The sequence below is a fragment of the Zosterops lateralis genome, assembly GCF_965231275.1.
Source record: "Zosterops lateralis genome assembly, chromosome: 24".
In the NCBI taxonomy this organism is placed as follows: domain Eukaryota; kingdom Metazoa; phylum Chordata; class Aves; order Passeriformes; family Zosteropidae; genus Zosterops; species Zosterops lateralis.
Window position 1 is genome coordinate 6,206,659 of NC_139784.1, and position 13,356 is coordinate 6,220,014.

General features: G+C 37.6%; 1 protein-coding gene across 2 annotated transcripts; it reads right to left on the minus strand.

Moving 5' to 3' along the window:
• Positions 1 to 2,282: 2,282 nt before the first annotated feature.
• On the minus strand, positions 2,283 to 7,606 carry HOXB8 (homeobox B8). 2 transcript variants are annotated; one of them, XM_083877513.1, is made up of 2 exons: positions 5,490 to 7,606; positions 2,283 to 3,775 (listed from the first exon to the last, which is right to left on the minus strand). In XM_083877513.1, the coding sequence occupies exons 1-2, from the start codon at positions 5,908 to 5,910 to the stop codon at positions 3,468 to 3,470; spliced, it is 729 nt and encodes a 242-aa protein (XP_083733639.1). In that variant the 5' UTR covers positions 5,911 to 7,606; the 3' UTR covers positions 2,283 to 3,467. The 2 variants fall into 2 exon arrangements, with proteins under 2 accessions (XP_083733639.1, XP_083733640.1); XM_083877514.1 differs by having other exon boundaries at positions 2,283 to 3,772; positions 5,490 to 7,605.
• Positions 7,607 to 13,356: the final 5,750 nt, after the last annotated feature.

Consider the following 13,356-nt stretch of genomic DNA (forward strand, 5'->3'; position numbering starts at 1 on the left):
GGCCGGGAGAGGCCACCCCCCGCGCAGCGCCCGGTTAGGGAAAATAATAATAATAATTAAAAAAAAAATAAAAAAAGGGGTGAAATTTTGTTCCAAGAGTCCATTAAGTGAGTTGTAATCGGTTTGGAGGTGGGGAAGGGAGGGGGAAAGGGGGAGGGAGGAAAAAGAAATAATTTAAAAAAAAAATCCCGGCTGGGCAAAAAAAAAATAATAATAATAATAAAAGAAATAAAAAAAGGGGTGAAATGTTGTTCCAGGAGTCCATAAGTGAGTTGTAATCGGTTTGGAGGCGGGGAAGGGAGGGGGAAAGGGGGAGGAAGGAAAAAGAAATAATTAAAATATATATATATATATATATCCCGGCTGGGAAAAAAAAAAAAAAAAAAAAAAAAAAAAAAGGGGTGAAATTTTGTACCAGGAGTCGATAAGTGAGTTGTAATCAGTTTGGAGTTTGGAAAGGGAGGGGGAAGGAAAAAGAATTAGAAAAATAAATAAATAAATAAAAATATATCCCGGCTGGGCAAAAATAATAATAACAATTAAAAAAGGGGTGAAATTTTGTTGCAGGAGTCGATAAGTGAGTTGTAATCGGTTTGGAGGTGGGGAAGGGGGAGGAAGGGAAAAGAATTAGAAAAAGAAATAAAAAAAAAGCAAAAAGGGGAGGGGGATGAGCACGCTGCCGATAACCCAGAGCCCCTCTCGGTCTCTCTCTGCTGGAGGAAAAGCAGCTCTATTTATCCCTTTATTGATCCCGGGTAAATTTCTCTCCTTTGCACCATTTCCTCCGCTCCCACAGCTACTTTTTTTTCCTTTTTTTTTTCCCCATCAGACTGTCCATAATTCCCTCCCCTCCCCCTCTGACCCTCGCCCCCTCCTCAATCTCCCCCCCCAAAAAAAAAAAAAAAAAAAAAAGACAAATGTCTCATTGATACTTAATAGTTCAGGCTCTTTTTTTTTTTTTTTTTTTTTTTTTTTTTTCCTTTCTCCCCCTCCCCAAATCGCCTTTCAGCCTCATATCTAATTTATTCCACTGCCACGGGCTCCGAGCTGCGCATTTTTGCTTTTTTTTCTTGTTGGGAGAAAATAAAGAGCGTTGGGGTCCCTTGTTTGGGGCTTCTGAGGGGCTCAACCAGCCACAAGTCAAACCTGAGCAGCTGCCGGGGTTGTTTTCTGATGGGGAGGAGCAAAAACCATCCAAAAAATGAAATTTTTTTGGGCTGTTTTTGAGATTTAATTTTAATAATTTTTTTTTTTTTTTTTTTTTTTTTTTTTTTTTTTTTTTTTTTTTTTTTGGAGAGGAGGTGGGTGGGATGGGGAGAGAAAAGAGAAAAAAATAAATAAAATAAAAAATAAAAATTAAAATAAATTCAAAATAAAATAAATAAAAAATGAAATAAATAAAAAATAAATTAAAAAGTCTGCGAGGCAGGAGCGGCAGACAATGGTGCGGGTTTGGATGGAGCCGCTCTCTCCTTCCCCAAGGTGATGAACATCCCCAGCCCGGCAGGGGAAGGAGCAGCAGCTGAGGCTCCTCAGCACAATGTGATTTTCATTTCACCAACACCAGCGCCCCGAGCTGAGGGGAAGGGAGAGCGCAGAGCAGGAGAGAAAAAAAAAAAAAAAAAAAAAAAAAAAAAAAAAAAAAAGGAAAAAGAAATACAAAAAAGAGGAAAAAAATTAGGAAAAAAAGTTAAAAATAGATTTTAAAAAATTTTAAAAAAAAAAAAAAAAACAAAAAAAAGGAAAAATACAAAAAAAAATAAAGAGAAAAAAACCAAAAAAAATAAAGAGAAAAAAATAGAAAAAAGTTTAAAAAATACAAAAAAAAAAAGAAAAAAGGGAAAAATAATAATAAAAAAGTAAAAAATAGACAAAAGGAAAAAAAAGGAAAAAAGAGGGAAAAATAATAATAAAAAAGTAAAAAAATACAAAAAAAAAAAAAAAGAAAAAAGAGGGGAAAAATAATAATAAAAAAGTAAAAAAAAAAAAAAAAAAAAAAGGGAAAAGAGGAAAAATCCAAGAAAAACTTTACCTTGAGCTGTCAGAGCTGGAGCTGTGAGGAATCACAAGCAGGAGAGGAAGAAGAACCATCGCAGCCCCTTCCCGGCCCCAGCCCAGCCCAGGGAAGGGTGAAGGTTTTACCGGCCCCCTTTGAGCTCCCCACACTATTAACTTTCTTTTTTTTTTTAATTTAATTTAATTTATTTCCTTTCTATCGCAGTGGTCCTGGAGGAAGCGGAGAGAAGGAGGTTGAAGAAAAAGAGAGAAATGATGTCACGGAATTGTCGCTTGTAAACTTTATTGTAACTTTTCTTCCGCCGCTTCCAGGTTTAGACAATAGAACAAAGTGGTGAAAGGACAACAAAATATAGCATTAGTTCCCCCAATAAAGTAATTCACGTATACAGTATACATTCTTTTTCACAGTTAAACCTAAAGATCACTTTACAACTCGCTTCACTGTGCGCATGCTAACTAAAGGAGAGGAAAAAAGCTCTTTTTTTTAGTGGTTTTTTTCTTCTTTTTTTCCCTTTTTTTTTTTTTTTTTTTTTTTGGAGAAGAGACATTGAAAAATTAGGAAAAAAAAAAAGAAAAAAAAAAAAAAAAAGGAAAAAAATCCCTAATCAAGGCAAAGAACAGGAGGGAAAAGTGAAGGAGAGAGAGAGAGAGAAAAAGAGAGAGATAACTACAGCATAAATAGGCAGTTTCATGTTGTTGGGATGTTTTGTCTCAATAGCTACCTCCAGCACAGACAGATAAACCACAATAAAAACAAATCAAACAACAACAACAACAACAACAAAGGGCTGGGAAACAACCAACTTAAAAAAAAAATAAAATCCCAAAAATTCAAATAATAAAAAAAAAAAAAAAAAAATTAAAATAAAAGTGCACAAATGTAAATATCTCACAAAACTCCTCTAGCGCTGAAAAGCTATTTAACCTACCCACCCCCCACAGCCCCCGGAGAGAGGAAGAAGAAGAAGAAGAAAAAGATGAAAAAGAAGAAGAGACAGAGAGAAAAGGCAGAAGAGAGAGAGAGAGGAGAGAGAGGTTTCACAGTCATGTTTTACAGAAGCTATTGCGTTACACTACCACTAGTGAGTTACTAACAGCCGGCACAGAGAGGAGCTCATTGTGCCACAGGAGGAGCAGAGCAGGGAAAAGTGGTGCTCGCAGCGATATTGTTTGACAGCAATAAAAAGGGGGTGGGATCTTTTTTTTTTGTATTTTTTTTGTATTTTTTACCCCCTTTTTTTTTGTCTTTTCTAGGCTTTGTTGTGGTTTTTTTTTGTTGTTGTTGTGTGTCCCCCCAGCCCAGCCCAGCCCAGCCCAGCCCTCCCTGACACCAACTGCCTTTAACGTGGGGCTCGGGGGGTCTCCCACCCCAGCAGCTCTTGCCTTTTCCAAGTCCTCCAAACTCCCCTTTTTATCCTTTCAATCTTTATTATTATTCTTTTTTTTTATTATTTCTTGTCCGCCTTCTGTGCTTCCCCTTCCTCGTCCACCTCCTGGGCCCTTTCCATTTTCTGTTTTTCCAGTTCCTCCTGCTCGCATTTGCTGCTGGGAAACTTGTCTTTGTTGTTCTCCTTTTTCCATTTCATCCTCCTGTTCTGGAACCAGATTTTGACCTGCCTCTCTGTCAATCCCAGGGCGTGCGAGACCTCGATCCTCCGTTTGCGGGTCAGGTAGGGATTAAATAGAAATTCCTTCTCCAGTTCCAGGGTCTGGTAGCGGCTGTAGGTTTGTCTCCCCCTCCTGCGGCCGGCGGCTGCTGGGGGAGGCCAAAGGGTGGGGAGGGACAGGGACACACACAACACCAGCGCCAGGAGGGGGAGGAAGACGAGAAGGAGGTTGAGAGAAACATAAACCAGGCTCGGGCTTGGGGAGGGGAGAGAGGTGCTGATAAACCCCGCGGACAAACGCCAGGAAAAAAAAAAATAAATTAAATATATATGTGTATAAAAGTAGAGGGGGGAAAGGATGTTCCAGGAGGAAAAGGGACATGGTGGAAGGGGAAAAGAGAAAAAGGGAAAAAGGAAAAAAAAAGGGAAAAAAAGGGAAAAAGGGAAAAAGGGAAAAAGGGGAAAAAGGGGGAAAGGAAAAAAGGGAAAAGGGGAAAAGGGAAAAAGGGAAAAAAGGAAAAGAGGGAAAAAAGGGAAAAAGGGGAAAAGGGGAAATGGGAAAAAGGGAAAAAGGAAAAAGGGGAAAAGGGAAAAAAGGAAAAAAGGGGAAAAGGAGAAAGGGAAAAAAAAGGAAAAAAAAAAAAAAAAAGGAGGGAGAGGAAAGGGGAGGGGGGTTCACCCTCAGCCCACCCCGAGCAGCCCGGGCTGGAGCTGCGCTTTGCACAGGAAAAAAAAATAATAAAAAATAATAAAAATTATATATATAAAAGCAGAGGGGGAAAAGGATATTCCAGAAGGAAAAGAGTGATGGTGGCAAAGGAAAAAGGGAAAAAAAAGGGAAAAAAAGGAAAAGGGGGAGAGGGAAGGGGAGGGGGTTCACCCCCAGCCCAGCCCGGGCTGGAGCTGCGCTTTGCACTCTGATTTTCACCATCACCCCCAGAATCACAACAGCACAGCCCGGCAAGAGGGGAACGCCAAAAACACCCCAAAACACCCCAAAATTTAAAATAAATACAAATCTGCACCCCTGAGAGAGGCGGCAGCGCGGCCCAGAGCCCGAACCGAACTCCAAACAAAAATAAAGGGCTTTTTTCAGGCTATAAAAGTGCCATAAACTTTAAGGGACTTTTCCTTCCACACACAGAAAAGCCCCGGCTCGCTCAGCCCCGAGAAAGAAAAGGTCTCCTTCAGGGTAATTAAACTATAAAGCAATTTACAAGTGCAAAAGTTTACCCCCATAAAGCACTAAAATACAGTCACCGGGGGCAGAGAAGAAGAAGAAGAAGAGGAAGAAAAAAAGGGGGCAGAGAAAAAGAAGAAGGAAAAGAAAAGGGGCAGAGAAAAAGAAGACGAGAAATAAGAAGGGGGCAGAGAAAAAGAAGAAGAAGAAAAGAAAAGGAGCAGAGAAAAAGAAGAAGAGAAATAAAAAGGGGGCAGAGAAAAAGAAGAAGGAAAAGAAAAGAGGGCAGAGAAAAAAGGAAGAAAAAAAAAGGGGGCAGAGAAAGGAAGAAAAGCCACTAAAGATAGAGAGAGAGAAGGAGGGGGGATAGAAAGAAAGGAGAAAATAAAGGAAATAAAAAAGGGAAATAAAGAAGGGAAATAAAAAGGGAGAATAAAAAGGGAAAATAAAAAAAGAAAAAAAAAAAGGAAAGAAAAAAGGGAAAATAAAAAAGGGAAAATAAAAAAGGGGGAAAAAAGGAAAGAAAAAAGGGAAAATAAAAAAGGAAAATAAAAAAGGGAAAATAAAAAAAAAAGGAAAATAATAATAAAAAAGGGAAATAAAAGGGGGTGGAGAGCTGGATAAAGGGGAGAATCGAGAAGGGTATTTTATTATTATTATTATTATTTATTTTTTCTCCTCACCTTGCGGTCGCATCCAGGGGAAGAGCTGGGTGGGAGAAGGGCTCTGCTCCGAGCTCTCCGCCTCCTCGGCCAGGCCGGGCGCGGCCAGTTTGCAATCCGTGTACTGCACCAGCTCCGGCTCCTGCGGCCCGAACAGGCTCTGCCTCTGCAGCGGCTCGTAGCCATAGAACCCGCCGGGCTCCCCATGGCAGGCCACGGCACACGGGTTCTGCTGGAACGGGGAGCCGGGCAGGGAGGAGGCGCCGTGGTAAAAGTCCTGCAGCTGCGGCGGGGGCTGGAAGCCGCCCCCCGAGCCCGGGCCGTACACCACCGTGCCTCTGCCCCCCAAGTCCTGCCCGAAGCCGCAGTCGTAGTAGTTGGGGCGAAGGGACTCGCCGGTTTTGTATTTGGAGAAGAGTGAGTTGACAAAATAGGAGCTCATTTTAATGTCAATGAGAGGTTTGGTGGTTCCTTCCTTCTTTTTTTTTTTTTTTTTTTTTTCAGAGAAAAAAATATTTTTCAAAAAATTAAAAAAAAAAAAAATATAATCACTCCCCCCTACCAGAAAAAAAAAAAAAAATAAAAATTAAATAACAGTACCAAGATTGCGGGAAATATCTATTAGCAAAAATAAAAAAAAAAAAAAAAAAGCAAAGCGTTGAGATGCTAAGCAACGGCAGTTTGTGATTTCCAGGAATATAAAAGGAGGATATAATCAAAACTCTAAGCCCGCATGATATTGAATTCTTTTTTTCCCTTTCCCACCCCCCCCTCCTCCTCCTCTCTCTCCTTTCCACCTCCAACCACCACCAAAACACCCCACTAAAAAAAAAAAAAAAAAAAAAAAAAAAAAAAAAAAAAAAAAAAGAAATCGCCACTTAAAGACTTTCTCGCTTTACATTTCCAAGAAGAGATGCCAGTTCATAAACAGTTTTCAGTGATTTACTTCGGCGCAAATGAGTTGTTTCATATTTTGCAGTGTCTTTTCATGATCATTTGCATCTATTACCGGCCCCTCATCCTATTGGCTTCTCCCTTTACTCCACACGGACCCGGCACCGCAGGATGGAGGAAGGAAAAGAGGGCGAGAGAATAAAGGAGGAAAAAGCAGCGAGGGAGGGAGAGGAGGGAGGGAGAGGGGAAGGGAGGAGGAGGTGGGGTGAATATACGGATTAAATATGTTTAACTACCCGCATTAATGAGATATCGCTCCGCTCGCAACAAATCACCCGCCTCAGACCACCCCAAAAGATTGATTTTTATTTTTTTATTTTTATTTTATTTTATTTAATTTTTTTTTTTTTTTTGAGGAGGAGGAGGAGGAGGAAGGGGGGGGGGGAGTTGTTAGAAAATTAAAAGAGGAGCGCGCGCGCCTGGCAGTCGTTAATTTGGAAAAAAAAAAAATTTAACGAGGCAGTTTTAGCCTTTTGAAATGTCAGGGTCGCTTTGGAAAACTGTAAAAAGAACAACGATTTAATTGCTGCCGGTTTTTTTTTTTTAAAGGTCCTATAAATGTAATTGGTATTTTAATACAAGTTATCAAATCATACAGCTCCTCACCCCCCTGAACATATTTTAAAACAAACGAGGTAGTCATATTTAACATTTTAATGATCAATTTCCTTATTATTGATAAAGGTTTAACTGGCGCGGGAAAGGGGAATTGCCTTTGGTAATGGCCCCGACAAAAAATAAAATAAAATAAAAATAAAAATAAAAAAAAGGGGCCGTAAAGTGTTTAACAAACTATAAACCGCCATAAAACCCGGGGATGTTGTTGTTGTTTATTCCGCACTCCATAAAAAAGCTGTAAAAGGGATTTTTTTTATTTTTTTTTACGAGTTTCACAACGCGGGGTTTTGCGTTGGTTCCTTTCCGCGGGCGCGGAGAGGCGCGGGGGGGGCGGGAGTGGATTAAAATTATAAATTTTTTTAAATCTATAACATTGATTTTTTTATCATCATCCTCATCCCGCACTCAGGAGTTGATCCCAGGGTTTAATTCTGAATTTTGAGTGGAAAATGTTCGTGTTCATCACCCCCAAAATCGTCCTCCCCTTCTCAAAGAGAAGTTCTAGTTTTTATAGTTTATTTTGGTTTTAATTTGTTTTTTCTGTTGTTAAAAAAGGGGGGAAAGGGGGAAAATGGGGAAAAAAGGGGAAAAAAGGGGGAAAGGGGGAATAAAGGGGAAAAAGGGGAAAAAAGGGGGAAAGGGGGAATAAAGGGGAAAAAGGGGAAAAAAGGGGAAAAAAAGAAAAAAGGAGAAATAAAAAGGGGAAAAGGAGGGGGGGAAAGGGGAAAAAAAAGGGTGAAAAAAAAGGAGAAAAAGGGGAGATAAAGGGGAAAGGGAGGGGGGAAAAGGATAAAAAAAGGGTGAAAAAAAGGAGAAAAAAGGGAGGAAAAAAGAGAGAAAAAAGGGGGGGAAAGGGAGGGGGAAAGGAGAAAAAAAAGGGGGGAAAAGGAGAAAAAAAAGGGGGGAAAAGGAGGAAAAAAAGGAGAAAAAAAGGAGAAAAAAAGGGGGAAAAAGAGGAAAAAAAAAAAGGAAAAAAATGGAATAAAAGGAAAAAACCCGGAGGGGAAAAGCGGGGGATGGGGAGGGGGGAGAGACAGAGAATTAAAAGAAAAAAAAAAAAAAGAAAAAAGAAAAATCTCATTTCTTGGCGCGGGGCGCGAGCAGAGCCCGCGGTGCCCCCGCGTTGCCAGCGCTGCAATTTTCCGCCTCCCGAGCGCTCACTGGGGGAGAATTTGGAAATTTTCATTTCTCGCCTTCAGCAGAAAATCCTCCCCCCGTTAATAACGAGCCCGGGACACCCCCATGGACTTTCCTGCCTTTTCCACCTCGAGTTTTAATTTTTTCTTTCATTTTTCTCTGTTTTTTTTTTTTTTTTTCTTCTCCATCTGAGGAGAAAAAGGTGAATTTAAAAGGGATAAAATTCAACCTCCAGCACAAGAAAAAAAGTTGAAATATTTAATTTTTGTACTTTGATTTTTATATAAAAAAACCCCCAAAATCCCGCAGTGGGGACAGGCAGGGACTGGAGGAAAAGGGAGAGAAAAGCGAGAGAGAAACGGAATAAAAGTTTCAAGGTTTCCTTAGAGAAATAATTGAAATAAATTCGCTTCCTTTATTTTGTGCGGGGATAATTCCAGCCGAGCCTAAAGAGCCTTTTCGGGGAATTATTGCTGCCGGAGCACTTGCAGCGCTATAATTAAAGTTTTTTTTTAAATTTATTTATTTTTTTTTTTCTTCCCTTTAAAAACCGAGTTAACATTTTCCCTTTTTTTTAATTTATTTTTATTTTTTTTTTCTTTCTTTCTCTCCGCACTTTTTTATTGTCGATTGAGCAGAATCGGATTTTTATTTAAAATAATAAGAAAAAAAAAGCCCTGAAAACTCTATTTACAGAATTAAATAGAGTTTTCTCATCTTTTTGGAATATTCCAATAGGGGTGAGAGAAGAAATAATAATAAATAAATTAAAATAAAAGTGATTTTAATAGAGAAGTTTCCTCTATTTGTGTTTTAAACCGCCTGAATTTTGAGGGGGAAAAAGAGGAAAAAAATAATAAAAATGAGCGGGAATTGTCCCATTCTCGCAAAGTTGATATTGGGAGGGAAAAATTCCAATTTTTTTCTGGAGTGCGGGAGGATTTTTATGCGGCGGGAACTCCGCAAAGCCCCAGAAATCGATGGCTGATCCTAAATCACCCTCCACAAACCCACCCGGGGAGAAAAAAAGGAAAATATTTCCATTTTTCCAGAAAAAAAAACAAAAAAAAAATCAGGGAGAGATAATTTATAAATACCCGGCGGAGGAAAAGATTTATTAGGAATTTATAAGGAAAAAATAAAGAAAATTAAAGAAGTTCAAATCTTTCCTGTGTAAAACTCAAGTTTTTTTCAATTCACAGGGACGAGATTTTTCTTCATTTTCTTCATTTTCCCTCATTTATTTCGTGTTTTCCCCCCGCGGAGCCTCGAGATGCTCAAACTTCTCCTCCCGAATTCGCCTTTTCCCACCAAAGCCCCAAAATTCGGATTTTTGGAGCTCCCGGAGCGTTTTCTGATGGGATTTAACAGAAATATTCATTTAAAAACCCTCCTTTTATACCAATCTGAGAGAAAACTCATTTTTTAAATAATTCTCTCTATTTCTAGGGGAAAAATTACAAAATTTGAATTATTTTTGAGGTACCAAAGGCTGAAATCAAAGTGACCCGGTGGAGTTAAAAGTTGACATTATAAATATATATTTATATCAATTTATATCAATTTATACCAACCCCAAACCGCGGCGGTTTAAGATCATTTTGGGTTCATTTATTAGTTGGTGGCATTTAAAAAAATATGTTTTTAAAGCTGTTAAAGTGAAGAATTTGAGCTGGGGCGGCCGCAGCTGAAATTAGTGGTTTAACTTCTAAAAAAACCCAAAATTCTTTTATTTTTTTACACGGTCGAGTTGTTTGTCGGGTTTTTTTTTCCTTCCCGCGGTGGTTGGGATTATAAAACACATAAAATATCGAGCGGGGAAAGCGCAGATCATCCTAATGGCCGAGGGAGGGAGGAAAAAAAAAATAAAATAAATAAAAATATTGTCCCGGTTCTGCTCGTCCCTTTCTCCCCCAAAACCTTCGAGCTTTTCTCTCTCTTTTTTTCCAACCCTTGAGGACGTAAATCTGCGGGCTGGGGGTAATTCCAGCTGTCCTCCCACCTCCAGAGCGCACAAAACAAAACCCGCCGCTTTTTTTCCTTTTTTTTATTTTATTATTATTCCCTTTTAAACGAACATTTAGCAGAGAAGCGCTCCCCACCTCTCCCCGCATCTCCTTGTCGCCTTTATTTATTTTATATAATTTTTTTTTTCTCCTTTTTCTAACCTCACATAATTTACCCTGGATCAGAAAAAAAAAAAAGAGGAATAAATGGATGTAAGCGATAAAATCGGGGAAATAGCGATAATTAACCCAATATTTTTAGGAAATGGAATCAAGGTGCGAGCGCCTCTAACGTGGAGCAACGGCGCCACCTTGTGGCGTCTCCCGGAACTGCAGGCGGAGAATTTTTCTTTACTCGGGCCGGGTGAGAAAAATTAAAATTAAATTTAAAATAAAATAAAAAAAAAGAGAAATCTCTCTCTTTACTGGGAGGATAAAACAGCTAAAAATAAGTTAAAAGGGAAAGGAGATGAAGGAGAAGAAAATGAGGATTAAATTTTTTTTTGGAGTCGCCTCTTCGCCTCTTTTGCCGGAGTTTTCTCAAAGTGCGGCAATAAAAAAAAAGAAGAAAAAAGAAGAAAAAAGAAGGTATTGTTTCAAATTCCGAGACTAAACAATTGCTCTTTCTGCGGCCCGGGAGGCGCTGGGGCTGTAAAATCATCAAGAGCTTCCCCAGGCCAGACGTCTCGCCAGGATTTCGAGGGTTCGAGCTCTGGGGGGGCCCTGGAACCTCCTGTTGTTGTTTTGTGTTCCAGGCCTGCAGGGGAGTTAAAAGGGAAAAAAATAGGAAAAATAAATAGGAAAAAATAGGGAAAAATAGGAAAAAATATAGGAAAAAATTAGAGGAAAAAATAGGAAAAAAATAGTAAAGAATAGGAAAAAATAGGGAAAAAAATAGGAAAAAATTAGGAAAAAATAGGGAAAAAATAGGAAAAAAATAGGGAAAAAAGTAGGAAAAAAATAGAGAAAAATAGGAAAAAATAGGGAAAAAATAGGGAAAAAAAGGAGGAAAAAATAGGGAGAAAAAAGAGGAAAAAATAGGGGAAAAAAAGGAAAAAAAAGGAGTAAAAGAAAAGAAGGAAATAAAATAATAATAATAATAATAAAAAAAAAGAATAAAGGGAAAATTCATCCCGAGCGTTGGGTTTTCGCGGTATCTGAGAGAGAAGAATAAATTGGGAAAAAATCCCTGCCCAACTTTTCTCTTTTTCCTTTTTTTTTTCTTTGGGGGGGGGAGCTGCACCCTCCCTGAAGAAAAAAATAAAATAAAATAAAATAAAATAAAATAAAATAAAATAAAATAAAATAAAATAAAATAGGAATAAGATAAGATAAGATAAGATAAGATAAGATAAAATAGGAATAAAATAAAATAAAATGAAACAAAAAATAAAGTAAAATAAAATAAAATAAGATAAAATGAAATGAAATGAAATGAAATAAAAGTAAAATAAAATAAAATAAGATAAAATGAAATGAAATGAAATGAAATAAAATTGAAATAAAATAAAATAAAATAAGATAAAATAAAAAATAAAATATAATAAGATAAAATGGAATGAAATGAAATGAAATAAAATAAAGTAAAATAAAATAAGATAAAATGAAATGAAATAAAATGAAATGAAATGAAATAAAATAAAATAAACCAAACTAAACTAAACTAAAAATAAATAAAATAAAATAAAATAAAACAGAATAAAACAAAAATAAATAAAATAAAATAAAATAAAATTAAAATAAAATAAAATAAAATAAAATAAAATAAAATAAAATAAAACAAAACAAAATAAATTAAAACAAAATAAAGCGAATTTCCCTAGTCTCAATTCCTGGCTGTGTTTCCCGCATTCCCGGAATAATTTCTCTGTTCCTGAAAAGTTTCCTTTGCCCGTTTCCTCCACAATTCACCCGCCATAAACTTTTACAGCCTCATCTCCTTTTATTGCCTTTTTTAGCACAAGTTCCTTCCCTCTCTAAAACTCCCTAAAAAAATAAAAGAAAATAAAAGAAAGAAACAAAAAAATCTTCCTTCTTCTTTTGTTTTCTTTTCAGAGCTGCCCTAAAGAAAGGAATTTATTTTTTCTTTTATTTCTTTTATTTTTTTTTCATTTAAAGAAGTGAAATATTGACTTTTAGAGCGGCTTTTGGTGTTAAAAATTAGCGGGAAAAGAGAATTCGGGGGTTTATTTTTATTTCTCCTTCTCTTTTTCCTGCGGGATGGATTTGGGTCGCTTTTCTCTCTTTTTTTAAAAATGTTTTAAATATTTATTTATTTTTTTTATATATAAAAACTCATTTTTGAGGCAGGAAAAATAAAACGTCAGAGGAAAAAAATCGAGGAGGGAATCGCAGGAAATGTGGGTGAGATTTGAGGGGATGCTGAGATTGTTTTGGGGATTTTTTGGGTGTTTTTGGGGGTTTTTTTGGCTTTTGGGGGTTTTTTGGGGGCCTTTTTTTGGGGTTTTTTGGGGGTTTTTTTGTGGGTTTTTTTGGCTTTTGGGGGTTTTTTTGGGGGCCTTTTTTTGGGGTTTTTTGGGGATTTTTTGGGGGTTTTTTTGGAGTTTTTTTGGGCTTTCGGGGTTTTTTTGGGGGCCTTTTTTTGGGGTTTTTTGGGGCCTTTTTTGGGGTTTTTTTTTGTGGGTTTTTTTGGCTTTTGGGGTTTTTTTGGGGGGCCTTTTTTTGGGGTTTTTTGGGGCTTTTTTGGGGGGTTTTTTGGAGTTTTTTTGGGCTTTTGGGGTTTTTTTTGGGGGGGCTTTTTGGGGTTTTTTTGTGTGTTTTTTTGGGGGGGTTTTGGGGGTTTTTTGGGGGGGTTTTTGGACTTTTTTGGGGGGTTTTTTGCGTGTTTTTTTGGGTTTTTTTGGGGGCTTTTTGGAGTTTTTTGGGGGATTTTTTGGGGGTTTTTTTGGGCTTTTTTGGGCTTTTTTGTGGTTTTTTTGGGGCTTTTTGGGGTTTTTTTTGGGTTTGGTTTGTTTTGTTTTTTGGAGGTTTTTTGGGCTTTTGGGGGGGGTTTGTGTGTTTTTTCGGGTTTTTTTTTTTTTTGCTTTTTTGGAGTTTTTTTGGGCTTTTTTTGGGCTTTTTTGGGGGTTTTTTTGAGTTTTTTTGGGCTTTTTGGGGGGCTTTTTGGGGGGGTTTTTTTGCGGTTTTTTGGGGGGGATTTTTTTGGTTTTTTG

Coding starts and splice junctions, on each gene's coding strand:
- HOXB8 (XM_083877513.1), bottom strand. CDS start 5,910: ATGAGCTCCTATTTTGTCAACTCACTCTTCTCCAAATACAAAACCGGC. Junction 3,776..5,489: donor CCCCTGGATGCGACCGCAAG/GTGAGGAGAAAA, acceptor GGCCTCCCCCAG/CAGCCGCCGGCCGCAGGAGG.